The sequence below is a fragment of the Callorhinus ursinus genome, unplaced genomic scaffold (genome assembly GCF_003265705.2).
Source record: "Callorhinus ursinus isolate GAN/ISIS: 27379988/994484 unplaced genomic scaffold, GSC_fseal_2.0 scaffold24, whole genome shotgun sequence".
Classification (NCBI taxonomy): domain Eukaryota; kingdom Metazoa; phylum Chordata; class Mammalia; order Carnivora; family Otariidae; genus Callorhinus; species Callorhinus ursinus.
The window spans coordinates 17,373,951-17,389,962 of NW_027397086.1; the positions used below are offsets into that span (position 1 = coordinate 17,373,951).

General features: G+C 40.4%; 1 protein-coding gene and 1 non-coding gene across 3 annotated transcripts in view; one reads left to right on the top strand and one right to left on the bottom strand.

Moving 5' to 3' along the window:
• SNX30 (sorting nexin family member 30) overlaps window positions 1-16,012 on the bottom strand; it is a 107,391-nt gene that overhangs the window by 36,090 nt on the left and 55,289 nt on the right. For both annotated transcript variants that reach the window (XR_003211505.2, XM_025888314.2), the window contains exons 3-4: window positions 11,705-11,815; window positions 1,048-1,206 (exon numbers count right to left, since the gene is read on the bottom strand). Coding sequence is in view for 1 of the 2 variants with exons in the window: in XM_025888314.2 (XP_025744099.1) it covers window positions 1,048-1,206; window positions 11,705-11,815 (270 nt within the window). In the remaining variant the exon portion in view is untranslated. The remainder of the gene's footprint in view (window positions 1-1,047; window positions 1,207-11,704; window positions 11,816-16,012) is intronic.
• LOC112836808 (U6 spliceosomal RNA) lies at window positions 1,417-1,519 on the top strand. The gene has a single exon (XR_003211575.1). It is a non-coding gene; the product is annotated as a U6 spliceosomal RNA (small nuclear RNA).

Consider the following 16,012-nt stretch of genomic DNA (forward strand, 5'->3'; position numbering starts at 1 on the left):
TCATCAATGGGGCTAAAAAAAATGCCAATGTGGTGGTTTAAAAAAAAGAGAATACTAAAGGACTTGGCCAGCTGGTTTCCATCACCTGGAGAACAGCACACTCTCTAAAATCTTTAACATCAGCTGATATTATCTGCAAATATTTCTCAATTTTGCCATTTTGAAAAAGAAAACTGCGAAGTCCCTGAGCTTCAACACCCTTGCCAACAAGGAACAAAGCACCTATGGCCCAAGGATGGGAATGTGACCCATGGAGGTAAAGAGATGTGGCTACAGGGAGCTGGCAAGAGAATCTGGGCCTGAGATCCCATTTCTGCAGACATTTAGGGCAGAGTGCCTCAGAATTCCCACCAGTTCTGCCAAAAGGGAAGTGCACACAGAAGCCAGGGCATGACCAACCTGGGTGTGGACACACAGAACCTAGCAACTGTGTGGGACCCAAACGTTTCTCTGGAAAATGCCTGGGAAAATGCCCACCCAATGGGAACGTGGCTGTGGGCAAGTAACACTCAACTCGTCTTGGTCGGGCAGTCAGATACAGAGGGGAAGTGTGGCCTCTGGAGCCATAAAGACCCAATCTCAAATCCTAGTGATGCTACTTGAACACGTACTGACTCCTTGAACTTCAGTTTCCCCATCTGTAAAATGAGGGTGGTTCCTGTGATGGGTTCCTGTGAAGAGCATCCTTACCAAACACTCACTAGATGTTCTTACGCTCTGTTCCTTCAGCCCACTCTTGGTAAGAGTGGTCTCACCCAGTAATATGCCAAGAAGTGTTTAAGGAAATGCTTATCCCTCCTTTCGGCAAGTGAAAATACTCTTAACTCCCTCTGCTGCTGCTGCAAAGGGGTGTTTCTCCCAAATTCTAACATGGAAACCCTGCTGAGGTAAATGGACATCAAAAAAAAAAAAAAAATAGACCAATTTGATGACATCCACCACTGTGGGCCATTCACAAAGGTGGTTTGTGAGAGATCAAAGCAGCTTCTGAGAAAGAGCCTGAAGGATACTAATTTGGGGGAAGAACATGAAAAATTCTGTTCTTACCTTAGCAGTAAGGAAAACATTAAAGTGTTCATTGAAAGAGAGCACAGGATGATCTGTAATTCTTTTTAGGAATTTATCCAAAGCTTTTCTTCTGGTCTCCACAAACTCTTCTGAAAAACGATCTACAACACCTTTCACCACAAACTTCTCAGGAAGCGGCTATGAAGACAGGAAGAAAAATATTCAGAGTAATTGATAAGATAGCGGAAAGAAAAACCACAGGCTAGCAAATAATTCTGTCCAAGAACACACAGATGGAGTAAATCACGGCTACCCTTCTCAGTCTTATAACCCAAGAAGTAAAATGCTAGAGACTAGTCCTTGGAATACAAAAAACAGTCAGTCAATATGTATCCAGTAAATCCAATATTGCTCTCTTTGGCAGCACATATGCTAAAATTGGAACAGTACAAGGATTAGCATGACCCTGGCACAAGGATCACGGTAAATCCAAGAGTCTAGCTATCTGTACATTGCGTAATGCACAGGTGGTATAATGAGAAAGTCAGGGCCAGAAAGACAGTCTAAGGAAAGAAGGCAGACAAGATCAACCACACAAAAATTGATTTAAATAGATTCACATTCTGCTCCCAGTTCAAGGGGTAGAAGAACTTGGTGAATGGAGAAATAAGTACATTGGGCAAACCCATGTATCTAAAAAATACCTTTTCCAAGCCAATCTTTTGTGTAGGTTTACACTCAAAAGTTCTTAAAAATGTAATTTCCTTTGCTCCTCTTACTCAAACAAATGTCTCTGTAATATTTGCTTCGAGCCAATATTGCGGGCATTTTAAAACTACCTGGTTACTAAGGGATCTTTGAGCTTTGAAGTATTTCCATAGTAGCTTTGATTAAATGCTTGATTAAAAGGCCCTCCCCATTACTACCATGAGAGAGAGAGAATCTGCTAGTGTGCAATTTGAAAATGTTTGGGTTATGAAATATTAAAAAACATTTACATTAAAAATTGGACAAACAATTGGTAGATATTTTTTCAAAGATCTACAAATGGCCAACAAGCACGTGAAGAGATATACAAATGCAAACCACGGTGAGATACGACTTCAAACCCATGAGGATGGTCAGAATAAGGGAGGAAAGAAAGAAACAAAAGCAAAACAAAGAACGGAACAGGTACTGGTGAGGATGGAACCAGATTTAAGTCCACACCCTCCTTCAGCCCCATATTCTGACAATAAAGAGGTCTATTTCTTTTCTTTTTTTTTTTGAAGATTTTTATTTATTTATTTGAAAGAGAGAGAGCATAGGAGCAGGGGCAGAGGCAGACGTGGGGCTCGATCCCGGGACCCTGGGATCATGACCTGAGCCGAAGGTAGGCGTTTAACCGACTGAGCCACCCAGGCGCCCCAGTTTATTTCCTTTAAATAATAAACCTTCAAGTGCACGCACGAGCACACAAAAACAGACACAGGACTTCACCAACCCGAAGAAGTGGAATCCTAAGGTATTTGGAGTGGAGAAATCAAGAAGTGATCCCAACTTTGAGCCTTTTCAAAGAGGGAGTCTGGCACCATCAACAGCCCTGGGATGAAGCACTTGGAAGAGCTTTGGAAAGGCAGGATGTTTTCCATCTCCAGAATAGAGATCGTGGCTCCATGCCTCCAGGATTCATCTTCCCCCTCGGCCAAGCTGTCTGACTTCTGTCAAGTTCTACCATCTCCTGGTACCTCAGTTTCTTCTTCGTTTGTAAAAAAAAAAAAAAATAGATAACAATAATGCCAGCCTCTCAGGGTTGTTACGAGGATTAAAATTCGCTACTAGGCTGAATGTGCTCCACACAATTCCTGCCGCAGAGGAAGCAGCAACAAAAGTTTGGTGGAGGGGAGGGGTCTTTGCTGAGGAGGGGCAGCAGCTTCAGGAACTACTAATCTTCGGGGACAGCCATGTCCAGTTACATTTTGAAATGGTGGCAGTGTGCAGGCAGAAGAGGCTAAGAACTGACAGGTTTCTTTTTACCAGATCGGGAGTTCTAGAGGGCACGGCGGAAAGGCACGGAAATGAAGAAAGAGAGGGTAGTAGAGTGAGGAATAAAATTACAGAGCCGCATGGAGAGAACACGTCCAACTTAGACGCCCGGTAGAGCTTATGCCTGAGGAGAATATTAGAGATGGGGTACTGGGTGAGATGCATAGGGCCATCCAGCCCAATGTTCCGGCCCAGTCAAAAGCACCAGGGAATCTGTCTTAATAGGGTATGGTTGTTCTTTAAGATAACTTCTTTGTTCTGATCAGTTCTTCTCCCATTCCCTTAGGCAGCCATTCTCCCTAAACCCTACACTCAACCCCCAACCTTTCATGCTAAGCACAATACCATCTCTCTGACATAGGAACCAAGTGTAAGGGCATCACATAAACATTCCCTAACCATTCTGCTTCCTCCACAGAAACCCATCTCCCCTCCATTTCTCAGGTCCCTGTGGACAACATACCCAACCCCCAACACATCACAAAGGTAACTCTTCTGTGTCTTTGACCCACTAGTTCACTATTATGCCTGTGTTGTCATTAACTAATTATACCTTCTTTTCCCTGTACCTTCAACATTTCCTCCTCACCTGGCTCTGTTCCTGAGTCTACAAAAATATAGTTGGTTCTCTTTCTACCCAAAAATAATAAACCCCACTATCCCTTGACCTTACATCTTCTTCTCCACTCTCCTGTGGGGCTCATTCAACCTTTCTGAAAGAATCATTTATCTTAACTTCCACTCCTTCCAGCCCCCAATCTTCCTCTACCCCAAAACAAAGTTGTCTTTGGTTCTGCCTTCAATCCTGCATTTCTCCGCCTCATCCCTAACCCAATGTAGACCACTCTTTTAAAGATGATCAAAGGCTTTCTAATGACCAAATCCAGTGGATATTTACCTGCTCTTATTTCATGAGTCCTGGTGAGCATGCTCGGGTTTGCTTATGCTGAATAGGACTTGGGAGGAAAGCCTAATGAGAAAATAAGTGGCTAGGTGTGCCTCATTTAACGTAAGAGATAATCTCCTGAAATAATTCATTCTTCAGGTTTAGTACATTGAACTTTATGTTTAATGAATCAGGGAAGCTTGCTATTTTAAGGAACCCCAGAGTGAATCCTTCTGCAAACAGAATTTCCTTCTAAGCATTATTATTCCCAAATGTACATGGCTTCGGAAGTTTGTTTCTTCCTATTTCGAGCCTTAAAGGGGACTTAAAGCCTACTCTCGGCGTCATTTATAATTACCTTCTGGTTGCTTTATGCATAGGAATCTGGGTTGCTGATGAAATCAAGTGCCTCTTTGGACTGTAACTGAGCTCAGCACAGCTCCAAGCACATGGTAGATGTCACACACATGCCAGCTATTTTTATGACCTTGTAAACACAGAGAACAGAAGGCAGAAGGGGAGTGGACCAAAGGGTGGAATTTCCATACATCTTTGAGGCCAAAATGTTTTTTTAAAAACCCTCTGGGATACATATCATTTCACACTCACTAGGATGGCTCTAAGATTAAAAAAAAAAAAAAAAAGGAAGTACGTGGAGAAATTGGAACCCTCATACATGGTTGGTGAAATTGTAAAATGGCACAGTCTCTGTGGAAAACAGCTTGACAGCTCCTCAAAATATTAAGTGTTAAGATTAGCATAGGATCCAGAATTCCATTCCTTGGTACACAGCCCAAATAATTGAAAGCAAGTGTTCAAACAAAAACTCGTACAATCAATGTGCAAGGAGCATTATTTGTAATAGTTGGGTTGGGGGAAAGGGGAATGAGAAGTGACTGCTTCATGGGTATGGTATTCTTCTGGGGGGGGATGAAAATATTCTGGAATTACATAGTGGTGGTGACCGTAAAACATCATGAATGCACCAAAAGCCACGGAATTGTACACTTCTTAAAATGGTGAATTTTATGTTATTCAAATTTTACCTCAATTTTTAAAAGAAAAAAAGCTGTGGTGACGGAAGCAAATGTCAGAGAGGAGAGAAGACACTGTGCTTTGAAGATGGCGGAAGGGGCCACGAGCCAAAGGATGTGGGAGCCTCTAGAAGCTGGAAAAGTCAAGGAACCAACTCGCCCCTGGAGCTTCTACGAGGAATGCAGCCCTGCCACCTAGATAGTAATCCACTGAGACCAATTCTGGACTTTTGACCTCCAGAATATAAGGTGATAAACTTCTGTTGTTCAAATCACTTTCTAAAAAAAAAAAAAAAGAAAAAGCTTACCTGGTATGCAGGTGAGGGAGTGGATAAGGGTAGAGATGAAACAAGATGGGCCACTGGGGATAAATGCTCTAACTGGGCAGTGAGTACATGAGGGGGTTCATTGCACCGAATCGCTCTACTTTAGCATTTCTGACATTTTCCATAATGAAAACATTTTTTAAAAACGACACATGCATGTATATGTTGGAACTTTCAAAAAATCCTATTTGTGGGGCTCACAGCTGGCTCAGTCAGTTAAGCATCTGCCTTCGGCTCAGGTCATGATCCTGGAGTCCCGGTATGGAGCCCCATGTCGGGCTCCCTGCTCAGTGGGGAGTCTGCTTCTCCCTCTCCCTCTACCCCTCCCCACTTGTGTTCTCTCTCTCTTGTTCACTCTCTTTCAAATGAATAAATCTTTAAAAAATATATTTTAAAAAATCCTATTTGCAAAGCATTACAATAACCCATTAAATATTTCAAGGTTTAACCTTATAAAATATTTACATTTTTATAGCACTTAATACTTTGGTCAAGCACTTTCAGATGTATTATATTTCATAATAGTTTATAAGAAAGTACCTTATAATCCGTGAAACAAAAGCATACTTCCTGTAGGTTGTCATGGAAAGCTACTATTTCATAGTGCGAAATCTGCACAAAGATTTCAATTGCTCAGTCTTGAAATGATCCAACTTCCTCTCTTTTTTTTTAAAGATTTTATTTATTTGACAGAGAGAGCACAAGCAGAGGGAGAGAGAGGGAGAAGCAAGCTCCCCGCTGAGCAGGGAGCCCGATGCGGGACTCGATCCCAGGACCCTGGGATCATGACCCAGGCCGAAGGCAGCCGCCTAACCAAGTGAGCCACCCAGGCGTCCCTCAACTCCCTCTTGTCAGCATTTAAATTGCTTCTTCAACAAATATTAATTTGCAATTAATTGCAAATTGCAATTAAACAAATATTCAGCAACACACCCACTACATGACAGAAAACTATTTTTCCTACCCTTATCAAACAAACAGAAAATATTGCTCCTAAGAAAAAAATAACAAATAAATAAAAGAGCATTAAGATTAAAAACCTCCTCTCCATAAAGACCACCGTCAAGCCCGGATTAATTCAAAGGACTTGAAATTTCAATCAATGTTCAACTGCTTATTTACTTACCTACTGGGTAAGCTAAGAGCATGCGTATGCTTTTTCTTAAAGATTTTTTTTTTTTTTTTTTTTTAAAGAGAGAGACACAGCGGGAGGGGGAACACAAGCAGGGGGAGTGGGAGAGGGAGAAGCAGGCTCTCCGCTGAGCAGGGAGCCCGATGCGGGGCTCGATCCCAGGACCCTGGGATCACGACCTGAGCAGAAGGCAGACGCTTAACGACTGAAGCACCCAGGCGCCCCTTGTGCATATGCTTTTTTTTAACAGTACCAAAAAAGGAGGAACCAACTAGAAAATGAAGTTAGAGTTTTTACTGATTATTCTATATTAAGAAAAACAGCTGTTGCATTACAAAGTTTTTATTAATTCCTATGAGTTTGCCACTACCCAAAACAAACCAGGTATATAGTAAATACAAATGCATTCTTCCAACAAAGCTTCCTTCACAAAAACTGAAGCAAACAGTAAACTTCCAAGTGCAATTAAACACTAAAGAGCTTAATAAATGTATTTGCTTCATCTCCCAAATCTACCTGTGCCCATCAAATCATGAAACATATCTATTATTTTAACGAGGTGTGCCCCAGCAAAAGAAGTAGTGTTAAAACCAACCTGTGGGCCAAAAAATAAACGAAAAAACCAAAAACCATGTCATAATGAAGACTTTCTTGGGGTTCCAACTATTCGATGATGAAGCGAATTGTCATTATGAGATGACAAATACACATCCAGCACACTTCTAGTTGTAAGATGGCATTTTAAGAACATACGAGCATTTCTGCTTTTCAAATTACAGAGCAGCAATGAAGCAATATAAAAAGAAAAAAGAAAAATATGCTGCAGCATCAGAAAATATCACGGTGTGCAGCACACAGAAAATATCAAACAGGCCAGGATCTGTTAAAGGTACAAAGCAGAAAAGACTGAACTGAGAGAAAAGTCAAGCAATACTGATCATCTTGTGATTCAATTCAGGCAAAGGAAAGGTTGGTGTAGGAAGTAAAGGGCTGGGTTTCCCCAGTACAGCCCCAGAAGCTGCCAAGTTCAGAGCCACAGGGGCTGGAAACAGGCCTCAGGACGGCCAATGGGAGGAGGAAATGAAAGAATGTGGGTCCCTTCCCAGAGCCACAGTCTGGCTGGCTGTTCACTTACAACTTCACATGGTTCCAATGAAGCCCACGTAAAAGGGGCACTTCATTTCCACACTTTCTAACACAAGCAGCAGAATCTGCAAGCTCAGAATCCTCACACATTTTTAACCGTAGCTGACTTGAGTTGGCAAAAAACAAAACAAAATAATTGGAACTCATTCTCCCAAAATTTTCAACTAATTCAAAAGACTCTAAAGTTCATCTTGAAAAATAAAACATGTGCCAACAGCTAGAAAAGCTCTGGAAACAAAGTATGTTGGCAGGTGGAGACAGAGATGGGTACCTGTACAACCGGATGTTCTATGAAGTTACAGTCATTCAAATCGTGTATGAGGGGCACAGATTAGAAAGACTGATGAACCAAGGGTTCAGGAGCAGCCCAGGAATACACAAGTCTAATGTATGATTCGGTCTGATGCACAAACGATGGTAAAGATGATTGATTACTCATAAGTGGTTCTGGAACAACTCACCACCCGAAAAAAAGTATGGTCCTCCCATCTTGCATCAGAACAAATGCTAGATTTAAATATAAAAGATAAAAGTCAACTTCCTTTGCAGATATGGAGTTTTTACAAAAAAAGAGAGAGAGAGAAAATGAAGAGGTAAGTCATAAAAGAAATGCCAGTGTCCAATAAGTTCAGGGGAAGACATTCAGCCTCACTGGTTAAAGGAAAACTTACTGTACAAAAATGAACTCAAATGGATGAAAAGCCGAAATGTGTGGGCTAAAACTGTATAAAAATTTTAAAAGAGGAGCACCTGGCTGGTTCAGTCGGTGGAGCGAGTGACTCTTGATCTTGGGGTCATGGGTTCAAGCCCCACATTGGGTGTAGAGATTACTTGAAAACAAAATGTTAAAAAAAAATTTTAGAAGAAAACACAGGTGTAAATCTTCGTGACCTAGGACTAGGTGATGATTTCTTAAATAGGGCACCCTTAAGCACAAGCAGCAAAAGAAAAAAAAAAGATAAATTGGACTTCATCAAAATTAAAAACCTTTGTACTTCCAAGAGATGCCATCAAGAAAGTAATGAGACAACTCATTAATTGGGAGAAAATTTTTTGCAAGTCGTATCTCTAGTTAGGGATTTGCATTTAGATTATATAAAGAACTAATAACAAAAAGACAACCCAGCGTAAAGGATCTGAAGAGATACTTCTCCAAGGAAGATGACAGATGGCCAACAAGCATATAAAAAAAATGCTCAACATCATTAGCTGTCAGGGAAATGCAAATCGAAACCACAATGAGATACCCACTGGGATGGTTATAATCAAAGACGCAGATAATCACGGTGTTAGTAAAGACGTGGAGAAACTAGAACCCTCATACCCTGCCAGTGGGATGGTAAAATGATGCAGCCACTTTGGAAAACAGCCTCGCAGTTTCTCACAAGGTTAAATAAACAGTTACGTATGTTCTGTCAATGATACTGCTAGGTCTATACACACTCAAGAAAAAATGAGAACATAGGACCACATAAAAATTTGCTCGTGGATGGTCATAGTCACATTACTCGTAATAGCCAATAGGTGAAAACAATTCAAACGTCCATTAAGTGTGTGCAGACAGACCAGAAAGGGGTATTTTCCATAAAATGTAGTATTATTTGACAAGAAAAAGGAACAAAAGTACTGACACATGACACAACATGAATTAACCCTGAACACATTATGCCAAGTGAAAAAAAAAATCCAGTCACAAAAGACTATATAGTGTAGGACTCTACTTTATATGAAATGTTCGGAATAGGCAAATTTATAGAGACAGAAAGATTAGCGGTTGCCAGGTGCTGGAAAAGATAGAAGGTTTCGAAGCGACAAGCAAGGAGTGGGAGGTTTCTTTTGGGGGTGAGAAAAGGTTCTAAAATTGATTGTGCTGATGGATGCACAACTCTATATACTAAATATATTAAAATACTTATATACTAAATATATATACTGAAGTAGCATATACTAATATACTAAATACTGATACTAAATATAAGAAAAGCCCTTGACTTGTATATTTTAAGGGGGCAAACTGTACGGTGAGTGAATTATATCTTAATAAAGCTGTTTTTTACAATAAAGATATGAAAATGTAAACAATAATTATGTTGCATGTCTACTAGGTCTCCACCTGAAAATAAACTTTCCAGGCAGGGGTCCCTTGTCCACCTTATGACCCCTGACCTCCCCAATAGTACTCACCAGGCCTAGCATAAAGACTAACACAAAGTCAGTGCTTAATAACGGATAGATACTTCCTAGCCAAGTTGCTGCAGAATAACTTCTGAAGGGGAAAAAAAAAGTTTGTTTCCAGGTTGACTTTCGTATTTGAGTTAGAGATGCTCTTCTATATTAAATCTCTCTCCACCCCAGACATGTACCAAGAATTTACTGAATACATTTATGTCTCCACTTGCTTCTAGAATACCTTCCTACTCACTGCTTCTACCCTGACCATAGGAAACCATACTTAAAGATACTAGGGATCATTCCCCAACATTCCAAAGACCTCCATCCTCTTTCAGGTCTGGTTTCAGTGTCCGTGCAGAAGTGCAACCAGCAGGTGTCGCTGTCGAACCAAACTTCAAATACACTAGCTGCCAGCAGGTGGAGCGTAATTCCCCCTTCTGCACAGTGTGGGCTAAGCATAAAGAGCAACTTCCTTCCAAACAGTACAGCATGGAACAGGAGAGGAGAAAAGAGTAACTGTGCAGCGGAGAAACCCGACAAGCATTATATCAAATAAGGTGATAAATATTGTTGATAGTATGTATCTTTCGTATGATGTGGTGAGAATGGCACTTTTCCTCCCAGAACATATGACCCCAGTTTAATCATGAGGAAAACATCAGACAAATCTCAACTGAGAGACAGTCTACAAAATGCCTGACAAGTACTCCTCAAAACTGTCATCGAAAACAAGGAAAGGCTGAGAAACCATCACAACCAGTAAGGAGACATGGAAGGTGACATCCTAGAGCAGGAAAAGCACATGAGGAAACTGAGGAAACCTGAATAAAGGACTTTTAGTCAAATAATAAGGGATCATTACTGGTTTATTACCTGTGACAAATGTGCCACACTAATGTAAAATGTCAAGCAAAACCAGGTGGGGGGTATATGAGGATTCAGTGCACTATCTTCACAGGAATTCTGGAAATCTAAAACTGTTCTCAAATAAAACGTCTATTTAAAAAAAAATAATTCACTAGCTGCCAATTTTGCCAAATTGCAATTCTAGTTTAAGGAACAGTTCCAACTGTTTAAAGATGAGTTTCTTCCCCCAAGAAAGAATGCAGTCCCAGTCCCAGTCCCATCATTTCTACCGCAGCATATTCAACCTTGCCCGACCGTGGGAGAAGAGCACTGGAAGATGCATTCGTAACATGAAGATTGGCAAGTGCTAAGAAGTTATTCAACCAAGGTTTTCTGAAAGATAAAGCCCCTCTAAAGAGTTTTATGGCCTAAACTGCACCAATGCCCCCAAAGCCCAAAGAAACATCTGGGGTCTAAATGGTTATTATTTCTACTGGGGGAAAAAAAAGTCAAAAAAGCATTCAATATGTATGTTGGTTTAAGTGGTCTTTTAAATTTTATTTGCTCTAGTTCTGTTTTTTTTATGTGTAGATATGAGCAATAGATAAATATTATGCTGCTTCAAAAAATGGAGGTAGATGGCTTTTGTTTTTTTCAGTGAAAAACTGGGGTTGAGTGGGTTGTGTGCTAGATTCCTGTTCCCTGAATTACCCGTGTCTAAAGAAAGCCCAGCCAGCTGTAATCCGAGGCATTGTTCTTCACCTGGTGGCAGCCACCCAAACCTCAAGAACAGTGTCTAGGAGGGGGAAACAGACAGTCTTTAAAGAGGCAGCAAATAAGAATTAGGACTCTCCATACCTCAAAAAAATTGTCCTAATGCAAGTGAAAACCTACCCCCATGCCGCTCAAGAAACCAGCATGATGACAGCAAACCAGAAACCAAAACCCCAAGGGTGATATAGATTAGACGGTATCCACGAGAATGTTTTATGTACATTTGACGGGAAAACGTGGTATAAAATGTCAGGCAGAATCTGCCCCTAATGTAAAGGGTGAGAGTTGAGTGAACATCCTCAGGAAAGACAATGCAGGAAAAGAGAGGAACAAGCTATAATGACTTAGTACCTACGGGAATGAGATGAGTAGGCTGGGATTCCTCCAGTTTGTTCCTCAGCCAGTCAAAATCCTGGTACCTTCGACGAACAGAATATTCTGGCAGGTCAAACTCCACTCGCGTACTCTGCAAATAAAAGTGGAACAAAATAAGCATAAGGGAATAGTAGCATATCTTGGCAGAAAAGAAGGAAAAAAGCTCTCTGAGTAACCAAACGGGGCAAGAACACACTTTCCTTCCACCAAAACACCAGCCAAAAGGCATCAATTACCAAGACCAAATTATGTGTCCAGGCCCCCAGGGCCCAGCTCAAAAGTCAAGGGTTTAGAAAGGAAATGTTGGGGGGGTTTTTCCTACCCTTAGGAAATGGAATTCAACTACCCCTCAGGATGTGTTTAGAAACATATGATCCATTTCCTCCAGGCTTAACTTTGAGGATTGCTTTTAGCGGAATAATTCCACAGAGGATATTGCTACTAAATCACAATCCATGTTTCTTTTTTTTTCATGTTTCTTTTAAAAGAAATTAAGTCTCCACCTTCTGCTACATATGCTGACAAGTTTTACCAAAGGCAGAGGGGAGACCAACAAAAAGAGCTAAGAGAGCACCTGCTCATTTAGGAGTCGGACTGGATGAACACAGCAAAGGATCTGCCTCATCTGCCGCATTCTGCCAGAACCACAAGCTTGGAACTATGCTGTATTTCAGGTGATAAGAAAAAAAAATCTAGAAGGAAATAATGCCAAAATGTCATTGTACTGCAGAAAAATATTAATATCATCCCTTTTCTTTGTTCCCATTTTTTAAGCATTTAATGTTTTACATCAGTCATCCCTTTTCTTGAATTTAAGTTTTCTGAAATGTGATTGCAGCACTTTGATAATGAAAACCAATGTTAAAAAAAATGAAATTAATTTATGCCAAAAAAAGATTTTTACACATTAATTTGCCCAAACTAAAGTTGTGTCTCAGCTAAACCATTTTTCCCTATAAGGATACAGACTATATGACAGTCATAGTTCTCGGAAATGAAAGGTCAAAATAAAAATGGTTCAAGCTACATTTTATAAATTTACTCTTTCAGGCCAAAAGTCCATTTTAATCCACGACACCACGAAAATCTTAAAAACATATAAACAAGTCAGAGGGGGAGACGAACCGTGAGAGACGATGGGACTCTGAGAAACAAACTGCGGGTTCTAGAGGGGAGGGGGTGGGGGGATGGGTTAGCCTGGTGATGGGTATTGAAGAGGGCACGTTCTGCGTGGAGCACTGGGTGTGATGCACAAACAATGAATCATGGGACACTACATCAAAAACTAGTGATGTAATGTATGGTGATTAACATAACAATAAAAATTATTAAATAAAAAAAACATAGAAACAAGAGTCATCTATCAATGAAAAGGCTGTGAACATCTTTGGTATTGAAAATTGCGATTTCATCCTCCCCAAGACCCGTGCTCACACAGTCTGAGCAAAATTTTGAAGTTAAAGGACTCAGTCTCGGACTGAACCTCAGTTAACTCTTCCTGCATCTCTTCTCCTTTTCAAAATCCCATGCAGAACCTTCCCCTATGATAGAGGGTATGAGTGGGAAGAGGCGAGGAAATTCATGCAACCTAAGTATCTGTGATTTATCAGAAGACTCCCCAAAGGAATTAGCATGATAGAATTGGCGGGGGGCGAGGGGGAATGCTTAAATTCAAAGAACAAATCACTGCTGATGAATTTTCACGCATAAGAGTGCTGCCTCCTTCGGAGGCTGGGTGAGGAGAAGCCTGAGCATGAGCAGTCCTAGCCCCTACCAGATTCCTGAGACACTAAGCCTCCTGGAGCCTAGGTTTTCTCAACAGCAAGAAGAGGGTTGGAAAGGACATTCTTCAAAACCATACAGAGCACCCCCAACAGGCTCTGTCTGAGGACCTGCCAATGACGATGTGCCCACAAAAGGGCAATTTGGATGTGTGACCAACGCAACTCATTTTCATTGTAAATGTACTGATGGAGGGCTCTACTTTTTGCCTTCCCAATGTTACATGGTATCAACTGATCACTTCTCTTTATTATGCTTTTGCAAATCCACTTCATAAATTATAGTTTAGGTAACATTTCTAACTTTGAAATCAATATTTGGTAACTACAAAGAGCAGTATGATTAAACACAAGTTTTGTTTCCACTGTAAACAACTTTACTTTGAGGGAACTGGCTTTTTTCCCCCTTCTACTTATTCAGGTGAAACATACTTATTTTAAAACTTCAGGAAAGGGGTGCCTGGGTGGCTCAGGTGGTTAAGCGTCCGACTCATGGTTTCAACTCCAGTCATGATCTCGGGGTCGTGGGATCGAGCTGTGTGTGGGGCTCCACACTTGGTGCAGAGTCTGCTTGGGATTCTCTCTTCTCTCTCTCTGCCCCGCCCCCAACTAGCACATGCATGCACGCTCTCTGTCTCTCTCAAATAAATAAATTTCTTTTTTAAACTTCAGGAAAAATACAGGAATAAAAAATAAAGATCAGTCATAATCCCTCTACATAGAGAAAAAACACTATGAATATTATGGTTTATATCTTTCCATACTTTTTCTATTCATATCCATTCATTCACTCATATTTTCTAAATCTCTAACAGCTCTTAAGTATCTTTCTGTCAGTAATTCAAATCCACATGATTATTTTTAACACATATATAGTATTCCACTGGATGGATGTATCACAACAAAACCAAATCCTCACTTAAGTTGTTGCCAATCTTTCAATCAATAAACAATGCTGTAGTAAACATCATCAGGTATCTGTTTGATTAAACTCAAATTCCTAAAGACTGAATTACTGGATAAAAGAGTATGTGTGTGGTGTATTTTTTCTTTTTCTTTTTCTTTTTTTTTACAAAATGCTCGATCTTTATAATTTATTAGTGGTTTTCTTTTCTTCTTTTTGAGAAAGAGAACGTGCACACACGAGTTGGGGAGGTGGTAACAAGGTGGGAGAGGAAGAGAGAGAATCCCAAGCAGGTTCCATCCCAGCACAGAGCCAAACAGGTGGGGGCTCCATCCCACAATGCTGAAACCACGACCTGAGCTGAAATCAAGAGTAGACGCTTAACTGACTGAGCCACCCAGGTACTCAAGTGTACATGTATTTTTAATTAACAGCCTGCTTCCAGAAATGTATCAACTTATATTCTTATCACATATTCTCATCACCAGTGGTTATCTTTGATGGACTTGTAATTAAAAAATAATACATCATCTTTGTTTTGTTTCTTTAATGACTACTGGGGTTGAACATCCTTTGAAATATTTGTTAGCTACAGATTTTTCTTTTGTGAGAAGTCTCTTTTTTAAATGCCTTTTCATTGTCTTTAAAAGTCTGCTTCATTTGTGAAAGTTCTTTATAGCCATTTATCATAATTTCCAAAGGGTTTTCCAGGTGTATATATATTTTTAATTCAGCCATTTTTTCCCCTTTATATTTTTGGGTGTCATGGATAAGAAGGCTGTCCCCATTGCAAGCTTTTAAAAATATTCACCTGTGTTCCCTCCTTTATTTATCATTTATTTATTTACATCTTTAATTACTGCTATTCTACTTCTAGAGATCTGCCATCAGAAAATACTTGCTAAACTGTGGCAAAGATATCTGTATAATGATGTTCACTGCAATACTATTAAAAATGGCAAAGGAATCAAAGCAATCTAAATGTTCAACAATAAAAACAGGTAAATTATGGTACTTTTATTCTATGGTTATTGGTAATCGTGTCATAAGACATCCTTTTTTTTAAGATTTTTATTTATTTATTTGACAGAGAGAGAGAGAGAGAGAGAGAGCGCGCGCGAGCGAGTGAGCATGAGCACAAGCAAGGGGAGTGGCAGGCAGAGGGAGAAGCAGGCTCCCCGCTGAGCAGGGAGCCCCATGCGGGACTCCATCCCAGGACCCTGGGATTATGAACTGAGCTGAAAGCAGACACTCAACCGACTGAGCCACCCAGGTACCCCACAAGACATCTTTAATAACAAATACACTTTAATATATATTTTTTTATTTTTTTATTTTTTTATTTTTTTTATTTATTTATTTGACAGAGAGAGAGACAGCAAGAGAGGGAACACAAGCAGGGGGAGTGAGAAAGGGAGAAGCAGGCTTCCCGTGAAGCAGGGAGCCTGATGTGGGGCTCGATCCCAGGATCCTGGGATCATGGCCTGAGCCGAAGGCAGACGCTTAACGACTGAGCCACCCAGGCGCCCACACTTTAATATACTTTTAAGAGAAAACAGAAAGATTCAAAATTAATTGCACATACATTATGATTTCATTAGTT